General features: G+C 38.9%; 1 protein-coding gene across 7 annotated transcripts; it reads right to left on the bottom strand.

Annotated features, from left to right (window-relative positions):
• Positions 1-4,990: 4,990 nt before the first annotated feature.
• On the bottom strand, positions 4,991-14,086 carry LOC141402134 (uncharacterized). 7 transcript variants are annotated; one of them, XM_073982851.1, is made up of 3 exons: positions 14,029-14,086; positions 5,662-5,892; positions 4,991-5,590 (listed from the first exon to the last, which is right to left on the bottom strand). In XM_073982851.1, the coding sequence occupies exons 2-3, from the start codon at positions 5,662-5,664 to the stop codon at positions 5,060-5,062; spliced, it is 534 nt and encodes a 177-aa protein (XP_073838952.1). In that variant the 5' UTR covers positions 5,665-5,892; positions 14,029-14,086; the 3' UTR covers positions 4,991-5,059. The 7 variants fall into 7 exon arrangements, with proteins under 7 accessions (XP_073838952.1, XP_073838956.1, XP_073838951.1 ...); XM_073982855.1 differs by lacking the exon at positions 14,029-14,086 and adding an exon at positions 13,798-13,936 and having other exon boundaries at positions 5,662-5,806; XM_073982850.1 differs by lacking the exon at positions 14,029-14,086 and adding an exon at positions 13,555-13,651.
• Between the last annotated feature and the right edge of the window lie 420 nt (positions 14,087-14,506).

Consider the following 14,506-nt stretch of genomic DNA (forward strand, 5'->3'; position numbering starts at 1 on the left):
GTTTAAGTTCGAAGATGGGCCATATCAGTCCACTCCTTCTGGTACCCCCACAAAAGTTCGAAAATGTTCGGAAAATTTGCGAACGATAACTCTTGAAGGAAGTAACAAATTTGGTGAATACTTTGCACATCGTAAAATTTCTACAAGACTTAGATGGGGTTCCAATATGGACCCACACAAAATTTCGGAAAAGTTCAGTTTAGGACCAGCTCTCGAATCACTTAGATTTTTGTTGCAGCAACTTGTATTCACTGCCCCCCGTACGACGGTACAAGTTTCATCAGGGGCAAGTCCATACTTCCTGAGAAAATAGCCTGAAAGTTGCAAAAAAACCCCTATGACACCGTGTGAGGTGGTTGGAGCGCAAGATAACTCTCGAACGGATCTGTCGATTCGGTCCAAAATTTGATCTTAGTAATATTTTGTCCAAGCATAATTTAAGTTTGAAGATAAGCCGTATCGGTCCACTTCTTCAGGTACCTCTCCCACAAAAGTTCAAAAATGTTCGGACAATTTGTTCAGACGGCAACTCTTGAAGGGAGTGGCCGAATTGGTCTATACTTTACACATCCTAATATATCTATCAGATATAGATCAGGTTCAAATATGGACTATATTTGTTCACTCCATCCGGTACCTCCCACACAAAATTTCGGATAAGTTCACTTTAAGACCTGCTATCGAATCACTTTTTGTTGAAGCCACTTGTATTCGTTGCCTCTATTAGGAGCAAGTCCATACTTCTTGAGAAAATAGCCCGAAAGTGGTAGTGGCTTGAGAGCTCGAACCAAATACTGCGTTCGTCCACACTTTGGATATTATAATATTTCTTCGAATATTAGATGAAATTCGAAGGTGGTGCTAATAGGTATACTCCTTCCTGTACCTCCCCCACAAAAGTTCGAAAATATTCGCTAAAATCGTACGCGCGATTTCTCATAGACTTAGCAACCGATTTGGTCCAAACTTTGGATCTCTAAATATTGTCGAAACTTAGTTTATGTTCAAATTTGGGCAATATCTGTCCAATCCTTGTGGTACCACCCACACAAATGTTCAACATTATTGTGTGGTTTAGAGTCTGTTCGAGGATCCTTTGAACGTTTTTACCACTAGGATGGCCCTGTCATAAAAAAGCCCTATCTATCCATATCCCCGCAAATGTTTGCGCTTTAATCCTATTTATACTTTTGTCGGTTCATACTCCCAAAAATTTTGAAAACCCCCCTAAATAGTACATACGTTTTTTGGGAAAAAAGTACTTTAATCCACACAGGCTGAGCGTATATCTCTGTCGGCCGACTGATACTTTTTTACTTGTTTTATGTTCGTTCTTCTGTTCAATCTGGCTCTGAGTCTATCTCCAGTTCCAAGGAAGTGATTGCTTCGATGCGATGTAGCCACATATCCACTGGAGTTATAGTACGGTTACACTAGAGTTTTTTGCCGGGTTAACCCACTTTGAAAGGATTTATTTGACGTTTGCGCTATGGAATTGACATTTGAAATCCAAACCCACTGGGTTAATTCGGTTAAGTGTAACCGGGGTATTAGATGAGCATGTTTGAAGGGGCAGTTAAAAAGATGTAGTGTTTCGTGCAGGCCCATGCCGGATATTGGGCAAATGTCTTGCACGGCGCGATCGGTTTCCGGCGAATAAAAATTTAGACGACTGCAATATCCCGAGCGTAGTTGAGCCAAAACTACTCTAGTTTGTCGTGGCAGCTGTCGCTCCTCAGCTGCGATCGAGAGGGGATGTACTCCGAGGACTTAATTCACACTATATTTGCTTATGGCCTTAGTAACTGCGTCCGTGTGCATAATATTTAAACCTGCTTGATATGCCTGTTGATCCAGGGATTATCTCCTGTATAGTTGGACCTCTCCCTCTAGAACGTGGATATCCTTCCTGATGTACCTAAATGTGTCGGGCCTACGCACCAGATGGTGATTGGGATGGCTCTCACGGTAACACCCAAGCAAGTACTGCAACGAAAGCATCTCATAGTGTTGCTGTACTGGAAGAATCTTTGCATCCTCATGTAGATGGTCCACTGAAGACTTGAGAAGGCACCCTGTTGCTATTGTCAGGGCGGCATTCTGACAGGTTTGAATCTTTTTACAATTCGTATCACATAATCCCAGGGACCAAACTGGATCCACATAGCTTACCACAGACCGACATATCGCGTGGTCAACAAGGTTTCTTTATCTGCGCCCTAAGTGCTGCCGGCTAGGGACTTGAGGGCCTTGTTCCTACTTTTCAGTTTGTCGCAGAAAGCTGAGGCGTACGCGCACGACTTGAACGTAGTATCGAATGTGATCTTTAAAATGTTGGGGCAGTTTGTGGTCGGAATTCTGCTACCGTCGACCACGGCAATCAACTCTCTTCTGAACTGCGCTGTCCATGTAATGAACAGAGTGGTTGTAGATTTTGTGGCGGAAATCTGCATATTCCTCGCGTGGAAAAAGGTGGTAAGATCGGTTAATCAGGAGTTCCGTCTCTCAAAGATGCCATCAAAGAAGGTACCTGACTCCAGGATCATGCATTCATCCGCATAAGTTACGAACTCGATGCCATCTGGAGGGGGCGGTATACATAGGAGCTAGCGGTTAAACAGTTCCGGATATCACTCTACCTTGTGGAACTCCTTGTTTCACTCTACGGGGTTTGGACTTCTTGTTCCTGAATTCCATGTTCGACTGGCGTCCACACATATAATTGACTATCCAACGTTTCAAGCTTGGACGTAGGGTTGTCTGTTCTTTGTCCTCAAGCAGCGTGGTGGAGTTCCTGACTGTATCAAAGGCTTTTGATAAGTCAAGCGCCACCATCACTGTTCTATCACACGACGGTCTCTGGTTGAGTCCTTGACAAATATATGTTGAGTTGGCATGCAGCGCTGTTGTCGTGCTGTGCGTGCTGCTTGCGGAATCCATGATGATGATCGGCAACTTAGTAGCTATTTCTAATACTGGGGAGGACTAAGGCTTCAAGGGTCTTTGCCATGGATGACAAAAGCGAAAGTGGCCTGTACGATTCACTTTTGCTGGCATCCTTGTCTGGCTTTAGTAGCGGGACCACCCTGCCCATTTTTTAGACTTCGGGAACAATGAGGGTGGCTAGCGACAAATTGAGAATTTTAGTGAGGTTCTCCACTCCCGGCTCATCCAGCTGCTTCAGCATTACCATATAAATTCCATCAGGGCATAACACTTTGGATGAATTAGTGTTCCCGATGGCATTCGCAACATCATCCATTGTAAACTGCGGTGGTTCATCCTCGACAGGAAGATATCTGATGCGACGTAATACTCTTTTCTTTGCCCTGTCACTCTCGGGGTGCTCGACAAACTGTCGATTGAAATAACTTGCGCACCTCTTCGGGTTAGTCAACGTAACGCCGCCAAACGTGGCTAAGGTCCTACCTTCCCTTCTTCCAGGGTTCGAGAGTGATTAAACCGTTGCCAACAATTCACTTATACCGGCAACACTACAGATGATTTAACCACTTGTTCCGTTTATGCTCGCCAACCAGCCTGTTAACTTCCAGTGTCAGCTCCCTGTCACGTTCATTTGCTAATTCCGTCGTGTAGTCTTACTTCGAGTATTCCACCAGCAGAGATTTGGCGAGCGGCTTTAGCAGTGAAGATGTTTCGGAACGTCCTTTCCGCTACCCAAACATCAGAAGGATTGCACTGTGCGGTGATTGGTGAACTCTCTGTAACTCGGCCAATCAGCTTTCCAATGATTGACGAATGTGCTGCGTTCAGAGGTGATGAAAGTGGGTGGTCTGTTAATGGAGTCAATTATGGGGAGATGGTCTGATCCAAGAGAAATGACGGGTTGTCAGGTAAAGTCATTTGTCAGACCCGATGACACGATGGTTTTTTATGGCGAACTGTGACATTCTCCTCCAATTCTGGTAAGGGCGTTCTCATTGTCCGAGCAAAACGTAGAGCTATCAATCTGCTCAGCCAGCGCTGTACCCCTCTGGTCGTTTCCTCTGAGCGGGGAGGAAAAAGTAGAGAGGGGCTCTTTCCTCTCCGCTCTCTCCCAAAAACTCAATTTACATTACCGTAAATTTTACGCGTGTGATTACTGAATCGGGTATGTTCTGAGACACACTTCACGTCTCAAGCATTTTGTTCTCCCCATTTACGCTAATTTTTCGAGTATTTTATGGATGGACCAGGGCGTACTCTTCTTTTTAAATACCCTAGTGAATCTTAGTCCCAAGAAATTCGCAGAAAAATAGGAGAACATACCCGAATAACCAAAAAATGCGTTAGAAAATCCCAATACAGGTGACACGATGGTTGTACGTATCTGGCGAACTGTGACACTCTCCGCTAATTCTGGTAGGGGCACTCATTGACCGAGCAGGACGTAAAACTACCAATCTGCTCGGCCAGCGCTATGACCATTGCCGAGGACAAATGCCACGACTAATGAAGAACATTAAAATTCTAAAAGCGGGATAATGTTGGACCTTTAACCTGGAGTACAGCTTTTTATCAGCGGAAGGTATACGTAAGCTCTTACCCTAATTAATTTCATATATGTACATATCTTTAGTGCCAGGCTCAAGCGAGATAGGTCTGTATTCCACAGTCTCGTGTAACAGGATAGGCAGTACCACAAACTCAACTTATAGTGCGATCCTTCCTCAGTACGTTGTAACCATCACAACACTGTAATCTGCAATTGTTGTTGAGCTTGGTTTCCTACACCGCCGTAACCATGACATTCTTCTGACTCATGAATACCAATATTTCCTCGATCTCACCTTGGAGTCCATTGCTATTAAAGTGCAAAAAGGATGGATATATCTTCAGAGGCATCACTGGATTTGAAGCTGCAAATGGAGTTTAAGTGATGTGCTTCTCCGGAATACAACATGCGTGGTCCTGTTCCACAAGATTGGATGCTTAATAAATTGGTGGCCAAACTATGTTGCAATAAAAAGTCAAACAAATTATGCTCAATAGTAATAAAATTTATTAATAAAATGTGTAATTCACATTTAAATCAGATCAGGGCCTTGAATGAAACATTTCAATTCTTTTTCTTTTCATAAACGTAACCGTCCTTTTCGGTACGAACTGAAACATCTTGAAAAATATCATTGGGTGATACGGTTTTAAAGACATATACACCACTGGCCAAGTCTTTACTGGCTCCATTTGGAATAATCTGCTGAGTGGGATAACCCGTACCAGAACGTTCCAGATATAAAGCTCTTAGAGGTACGATACCATAATATTGTTGATAAAAAGTGCCACCACCTAAATTTTGCAATAATTGTTGTTGCTGCTGGAGTTGCTGTTGATAGTAGTTGTTGTTATTAAAGAATGTACGATCCTGACGTGGCGTGAGAGGAGGAAAGAATCTGACTTCGGGAATGTCTAAATCATTGGATTTAGGTGGTGACAAATCATGGCTCTCAGTGGCAGTTAAGTCTCTTCCACTAATCTCAGCAACTGATGGTGGCATATCATTGTTGCCGCCGACAGGTAAGTATGCCCGGCTTACTTCACAATAAGCCATGGCCGAGAGACCGAAGATGATGCAAATTTGTGGAAATTTCTGAAAAAATGAAAAACAAATAAATATTAAGGAGTTTCTAAATAAATATACATATGTATGTACATATTTACCATTTTATTAGATTGAAACTGTTTTAATTCTCAGGTCACTCTGGTTATGGATGCTCCCTCTAATTTGTCAACAGCTTTTATATTCGTGATTCAATTGGCAAGCGGAATTCTTTGATATATGTACACATGTATGTATGTTTACTATCTTCAAAATATTTAACGACACACAGGAAACCATAGAGATATTTAATCAGATTTATCTTTCAACCTCAATAAAATACACAACTTATGCTTCGGGAAAGAAAGAAAAGTAATATTACCTGTATTCATTTATTCAAGTCCAACTTGAGCAAATTTATCTAATTGATAAGCTACAATAAATTTATTAAATGCGAATCAAACCTGTGAACCTATCCGAGATATAATTCTCACAATATCTCCTAATAAGTATTAAGAGGTAGTTTACACTGGCCATCAGTGTCATATGTACTTACTTACTAAGCTGGCCCATTACAGAACATTTGTTCTATATGCCGAATTAGAAAAGATCTCAATTTCTCTCTGTCTATTGCTTCTCTTTCTGGAATACCGCGTCTTGTCATCTCTTCATCCACTTGTTTGCGCCATATATTCTTTGGCCTGCCAATTCTGCGTGCACCGCCAAGCGGCTCATATTTATAAGCCTTTTTCTTATGATATGGTCTAGCCAACGCAATCGTTGCATCTCAATATGTTTAACAATATTGATGTCGTTGTTGGGCGCCATCGTGGTGCAATGGTTAGCACGTCCGCCTTGCACTCAGAAGGTCTGCGGTTCTAATCCCAGGCCAAGCAACATCAAATTTACAACGGTGGCAAAATTTTCCCTCAGTAATGCTGGCGACATTTCCAGAGTATTTCAGCCATGAAAAACTTCTCTATGGACGCATTGCGCGTCGACGCCATCAGCTTGGTTTTCTCGCCGTTTACCGCCAGACCCACTTTAGCAGCTTCCCTTTCGACCTTTGCAAAGGAAATCAGTTACTTCCTTTACCGAACGACCCATGATGTCGATGTCATCGGCATAAGCAAGTAACATATCGTCGGTGTCATGCTTAAGTGTTCCATACGCCATTTGCCTGTTTCGAGAAAAACTCAAGTTAATGTTTAAGGCCATACAGGATAAAAATGGTGCAATAATCCAATACTTTAAGAGCTCAGTTCTACTTAACTAAACTCATACAATATATCAGTATTATATTTTAGTCAGGTATCTGTGATAGTCTAGAAGCTATGGCCAATTTTTATAATTGCAAAAAGTTGCTGAATTGTTCCATGGAATCTTTTTTTCATGTTTTTAGCAGTTTGTGTCACATGGAATACATTTTGTCACATTTCAACCAAAACACTTTTTATCAATCGTGTTCCACCTCCCTTATATGAAGTGCTACTGTGGAGTTTAAAAAATCAGGACTTTAAATGAAACATTTATTTTTCTCATATAAATACAATAAGGACCATAATTAAAGGTTTCCTTAAGACTTATTTAAGGGATTGCCTCCACTTATCACTACTTTTTTGTGGTAAAAATTTCGATCGGACAAAACGGATTGATATTTTGCATTTCTAAGGTAACATAAAACATTTAAACGCGATTTTCTTATAATACCATTTTTGTAGTCGGTTAGCTTCAAGCTGAATGGACGTTTTTTGAGTATATTTTTGTGGACTTACATCAAAATTTTGTCTTTAAACAAGGGATTTTTTGTTTAAACGATTTATAAATTTTCGTTTTCATATAACAATACAATAATCAAAAATATTTGAATTTAGAAACTGTTATTCTTCAGTTTTTAAACCAAGTCCTTTATAAAAATTTGTTCCATACGCCACACTTTTCCGTAACTTGGCAAAAATGGGCAATTTTTTGTTCCAAACGCCATCATTTTTGGTGCGGAACAATTCGTTTTTGTCTCTTTTTGTTCCATACGTCGAACGACATGGATATGGAACTAAAAAGTTCAAAGTTCTTTTGTTCCATACGCCAGGCTTTATGGATATGGAACAAAACGACAAGATTTTTTGGGTCACAAAGCGGATATGGAACATACTGGCATCTGAATATCTGAGAAACTATAAGAGATAGAGAAAAACCGACCAAAAAATCCGAAAGAGCATGGTTCAAAACCTTGTAAGGTACCTTTATCTCAAAATGTCAAAAATGGCGTATGGAACACTTAAGCATGACACCGACGATATGGCTGTTTGTATATATTGTGCCACTTATTTCGACCTTCGCATCTCTCCGTCTCCGCCTCCTTGTCTGAAACTTCATTTGGTACTAAACTCTTCGGAGAGGTACTTTCCTATTTTAACTGAAGATCATTTTACAAAGCCGAATGAGCTTTGCGGGGATACCAAATTCAGACATAGCCTGGAATATCTTTGAACGTAGTGGGCTGTCGAAGGCTGCTTTATAATCGACAAAAAGGTGGTAGATGTCGATCTGCATCTCTTGGGTCTTCTCCAGGATTCTCCGCAAGGTAAATATCTGCTCAATGGTGGACTTGCCAGGCCTAAAGCCGCATTGGTATGGCTCAAATATCTCGTTGAACATAGGCTTTAGTCGTTCGCACAATATCCCTGACACTATCTTGTAGGCAATCGGGGGTAGACTTATGCCCCTATAGTTAGAGCATACAATCTTATCTCCTTTCTTGTGGACGGGGCACAGGATACTCAGGTTCCAATCGTCGAGTACTCGTTCTTCCTGCCAGATGGTGCTAAGTAGCTGATGAATACACCTTATCAGTGTGTCGCATTCTGTTTTGAACAGCTCGGCTGGTAAGCCGTCAGGTCCTGCTGCCTTACTATTCTTCAGCCTGTTTATTGCTGTCTTTACCTCATCTTGGCTGGACGGTATACATTCAATACCATGTTCTGGGATTGGATCTGTAATATCTTCGTCGTCTTCGCTGGATACCAACAGGTTTGAAAAATGTTCTTTCCATATCCTGAGCACAGTATCTGTATCAGTTACCAACCCAGCAAACCAAATGTCTGATGTCCGACACATCTGAGCAATTTCGGAAGCAAAGTCGTTCAGATTTCGTTCCGATTTCTAAACGATTTTTCGGATAGGAAATAGTTCAGATTTTATACCGATTTCGGAACGAATGTCGGAAAGAAATTTCCTTTCTGAATTTCCCAAGGATTTTCTTCAGATTTCGTTACGAAATCGGACCGAAATCGATCCGATGTCTCTAAAACATTTCGTTCCGAAATTATGTCAATCACTTCATACAACTTTCGTTAAGATATCATTACGATTTCGGAGCAGATATCGGACGTATCGTCCGAATTTTGTTCCGATTTCGTTACGATGTCGGTACGATTGGTTTTCTGGGAAATTACCTTGCTGGTCTCTACAGGAGGAGGTGCCTGTACCAACCATCAGTTTGATGTTTGACTCTTTGGTAGGATTTTCGGACTTCATTCTGGCTCCTGGACATCTCGACCTTTTCACACTCCCGCTTTTCCATCTCTCTCTTTTTCCTGCGGAAAGACATTTCTCCTCTCTCCTTTTCTCCCGATACCTTTCTTGTGCGCTACGCCTCGCTCCGGATTATAAAGTAGCCATATATGCCGCATTTTTCTCTTCGGTAGCAGCACGACACTCCTGATCGTACAATGGATTCCTTGGTTGAAGTCTTTGGTATCCTAGTATGGATGTTACGGCTGTTTTGCATGGAATGGGCAATGCTTCGCCATTGGCCGTATTTCCTGTATGGCAGTAATGTCGGCCTTGTACTTTTCAAGTACATCTGCCAATGCGTAAACTGCACCTTCTCTATAAAGTGTGCGAACATTCCAGGTACAGATTCGCAGATCATGGTCCTTCAAACGTTTGCGGGAGTCGTCAACTTTGTTTTTTTTTTTTCGAACGTTCCCACGCCTCACTTTCCCACCCCTGCCGACCGAGGGGGCGACCTCCCTTTTACGTAGGGATCGCGTACACACCATGATCCGCATCATGATGGGGTATGAGAGGGAAATTGAAAACCAGCTACAGAATTTACTTCATCAGCTAGTTAGTTACTTACTAATACATTTTTATATACTATTCATTTAAAAATAAAATTATGTTAGATTTTATAAGGTCAAGGCTCATGCCAAAGTCTACATTACAATACATGGAATTAAAATCTACACACATTTTGTTAATAGGATCTCCCATAGAGTAATTCGTGCGGTGGAAATCTCTAAATAAGGGTTGATAGTTTCTAATTGTTCTACAAGGAACATTTATTCTAATAGATGATATTAAGAAATCCGAGGGAATATTACCCATTAAAATTTTATGCACCATCATAGTGTTTAACATTGTGCGTCTACTTTTTAATGTAGGTAATCGAATTAATTTTAACCTGCTTGTATATGAAGGCAAGACAAAATCGCTATTCCAATGTAAACCTCTCAGTGCAAAAAGCAAAAATTGTTTCTGCACTGATTCAATTTTATCAGAATACACTGCGTATTGAGGGTCCCATACAACAGAACCATATTCTAATATAGGTCTTACAAGTGACGTAAATAGTTGTTTTGTTATATAGGGATCTGAAAATTCTTTGGCCCATCTTTTTATAAATCCTAAAACTCCATGCGCTTTATTAACAATAGAAATTACATGATTATTAAATTTTAATTTTCGATCCATGAAAAGGCCAAGATCAACAAATGATGCTACAGTTAATAATTGAGAACCGTTAATATTGTATTGCCTTATTAAAGAAGAAGATCTGGAAAAACACATATGTTTACATTTTTTTAAGTTTAAGTCCATACAGTTGATTTTACACCATTGAAAAAGGCTATTTAAATCACTCTGGAGAAGATCAGCTTGCTTTTCCGATTTATGAGTAATGAATAGCTTGACATCATCAGCGTACATTAGCAATCTAGAATGCATTATTGAGTTTGGCAAGTCATTTATAAATAAAAGAAAGAGAACCGGTCCGAGGTGACTTCCTTGCGGAACACCCGATGGCACGTCAATCGATTTTGAGACACATCCATCAAACAAAACTGTTTGTGATCTATTTTGTAAATAAGAAGATATCCATCTTACTAAATTAGTATTAAAGCCCATATAATCTAATTTATACAACAAAAGCCTATGGTTAACCCTATCAAATGCTTTGCTGAAATCTGTATATATTGTGTCAGTTTGATTATGCCGAACAAATCCTTTTATTACATTCGATGTGAATTCTATAAGGTTTGTTATGGTCGAAAGACCACTACGAAAACCATGCTGATATGGACTTAGCATGGGTTGAATTTTATGGGAAATTACAGAAGTAATTAGTTTTTCGAACAATTTAGGAATTGCACTTAATTTTGCAATTCCTCTATAATTGGATACATTAGTCAGACTGCCTGACTTATGTAAAGGTACAATATAAGACTTTTTCCATATTGCGGGGAAATGACCGAATTTAAGGGAATAGTTAAACAATAGAGTTAAAGGGGTTGACAATGCAACTGAACAATGCTTCAGAATTAAACTAGGTATTCCATCGGGACCTGGACTTTTAATGGGTTTTAAACATCGCAGACTTTTGGAAACGTCTTGGTATTGTAAGAAAGGCATGTAAATTTCATCGAACTGAGGTAATTTATAAGGATATGTATCTCTAATTTGGCAAGATGCACTTGAATAAGTTGTAGCAAAAAATTCTGCAAAACATTCAGCAATATCTGTATTTTTAGTAAATTCTTGATTATTGAATTTCAATAAAGAGGGCTTAGAAGGTGTTTTTCTTTTTAAATTAACAAAGTCATAGAAGGACTTAGGATTGGACTTAAAATTTTCTTTAATCTTGTTAAGGTACTCATTATATGATCTACGAGATTCTAGCGTATACTTAGACCTAGCTACAGAATAATTGGCGTAGTCAATTGAAGAACCTGACTTTTTATATTTACGAAAAAGTTTATTTTTGGAATTTTTTATAGTTGATAACTCAGGAGTAATCCATGGAAATTTATAAGAATTTGTGACTTTAATAGTTGGAATACATTCAAGCATAAATTTATTTATGATCTCATAGAATTTGTTAATTTTAATATCAAGATCAATATCACTGCTGCAAAGACATACCGATGTCCAGTTAACAGAAGAAATAAGAGAATTGAGTTTCCGAAAATCTGTTTTTTTATAATTAAGGACAGTTTTTAACACTTTGGACTGATTTTCCCCAAAGGAATGATTATGGGTCATGGTTATACATAATGAGGGATGATGAATATCTTCAGGAATAGAAATTGGTGGAATTCTAATTATTTCAAAATATTGAGTAACATTTACAAATGCTAAATCAAGGATTCTATCGTAACTATTCAGTATATCGTTTATTTGATGAAGATTGAGGTCACAAAATCGACGAACAATTTCGAATGTATCTTGATTAGCATTCGCCCGGGATGTTAGTGGTGTTAGAGCTTCAGAATCTGGTAATAAGAGCCATTTAACAGAGGGCATATTAAAATCGCCCAGAACCAAAATTCGATCGGTTTCATTCATATTTCCAACGATTGAACTGATTGCGGATAAATGTTTTTTATATATGTCAAGTTGAGAAGAAGGAGGAATATAGGAACAAGTTATAAATAATTTAAAATTGCCTAGTTCAATGGATATACTTAAAAATTCAATATCAGGAATATTATTTATTTCAATTAAATTAGTGGAATAAGAGGAGTCAACTGCAATAAGGACTCCACCACCTTTTTTAGCAACACGATCATTTCTGAATATTTGATATTTCGGACATAAAACTTCACTATTTAATACAGATTTTTTTAACCAAGTTTCAGATAAAACAATTGCATCATAATTAAAACCGAAGCTATCAGTATATAAGCGAGTTAATTTTGTATTTAAACCCCTTACATTCTGATAGCATATAGACATAGAATTTTTTAGTTTTTTGAAACTGTAGCTGTTCGCGGAGGCAAATGTGCTAACTTGTCGTTTCTTTCCACAAATTCTTTTATAAAAGCATTTACAGGCCAAAATTCTCTCGATATAATTTGATTAAATATTGACTGATTAGTAACAATCCTGAAAGAAGATCTACTTTCCGAAAATGCTGAACGAAGCTTGTAACATTTAAGAAAGTAATCTCCTTGAATACTTGATCTTATATAATCATAAATTTCGTCAGCCGTCGTTTCGGGAGGGAACCTTGACGCAAATACCATTTTCATAGCTGGAGGCATAGATAATGATCTTTGCACAGGTTGTTGGGTATGGCCTACATTGGCAGATGAGCCCCTTGAAGAGACAACAGGCAAGGATGTTGCCAACTCCTGAATACCTTGAGCAGATTGTGAGGTCTTTTCAAGACTAGCACCACCAGTACTCATTAACTCAGGAGTTGCTACAACCTCCTTTAACTGCTTGCTTACTTCCAAAGGCTTATCCAACACAACATTGGCGTATAACTGAGCACGACCAGATTCAGTTGTATCAGAAATATTAACTGGATCCGATTGTACTACAGTATCCCGAGAAACACTAGGTTTACGACTAGAAACAGTTTTACCTGTACTCTTTTTCGTCGACCTTTTGCGTTTCTGCCCGATAACCGATGGTGACGATGCAAATTCGTCCAAATCCGGATATTTGCTAAACAAATTTGAAACTTTATCAAAACGGGAACAAATTATGGAAAGTTCCCCTTTAATTGAAACTAGTTCGGAATGTAGATTCTTTGCAAAATTGTAAAAATCAGCAGAGATTTTTCTACAATTGGGACAGCACCAACGAATTCCATCATTTTCTTTAATTATGTCAGTAACTATTACTCTCATACGAGCACACTTACAATGCCATTGATCTAAACAAAACCAACATGTAACACAAACTTCACTATCATCACGAATATTACAAATTTCGTATGAACAGACCATGTTAACTATATTTCAGTTTACTAATAAGTTAAAATTTTTTGGAGATTTTGTAGCTGAATTTCTTAATCCTTTTATTAAAAAAAGCAATCTTTGGCAACTCTGTTTTGATATGATAACCGCTGTTACAACAACACAATAAGCTAATGTAACAGAATATATGCACAAAACGAAATAGCCAATTAGACAAATTCAACACAAAAAAGGAGCTTATTAGCACAAATGTAATTAATAACACTTCACCAATTAGCACAATATTTAGACAATAAGTTATTTAATAATTTTAATAAACTTTTGATAACGTATACACGCTAATTTAATTAAAAATTGAATTTTTTTAAAAAATGCACAGAGCACACAGAAATTTGACACTACAGCGAACAGGCTTGCCAAGTTTTGAAATTGAGGGATTTGTTTTTCTTTTCCTTTGTTTTTTTCATAGTAGGCTGATTTTTCTAGGGGAGGGTTACTAACCCTTTGCCCAAAACCACGCGTTTAACGTTCTTATGTGTGAACGCGCGGCACATTTTAGCTCACTACCTTTAACGGGTGTTAAAGGCAGCTCCCCATGTGACACCACGGGGAGGTCAGTGTCCAAGATAAATACTTGACTTTGCCATGTTAAAGCCGGTCAGGACCGTTCCTTGGTATCTCTCATCCCCTACGTCACCCATATGTAATGAATGTATGTATGAATGTATGAATGTATTTAGTAGGGGTAGGTAATGGAATGCAATAATCGATTTTTAGACTTTTCGACTTGGCCTAAAACTAACAATGCGATTTTTCGGTCTGGCGATTATTTCACTTGTCCTAAAACTGGACTTTCGACTTTTTCATATCCGCAGAAAATCGATTATGATCGATTATTCGTCGATTTTCGAGTTTTCTTGTGAAAATAAAAAACCGCCAAGTCAGCAATCAATGGGCAAACTCGAAAATCGATCACAAG

Source organism: Musca autumnalis, unplaced genomic scaffold (assembly GCF_047663935.1).
Source record: "Musca autumnalis isolate F117 unplaced genomic scaffold, ASM4766393v1 scaffold_4, whole genome shotgun sequence".
Taxonomy (NCBI): Eukaryota; Metazoa; Arthropoda; class Insecta; order Diptera; family Muscidae; genus Musca; species Musca autumnalis.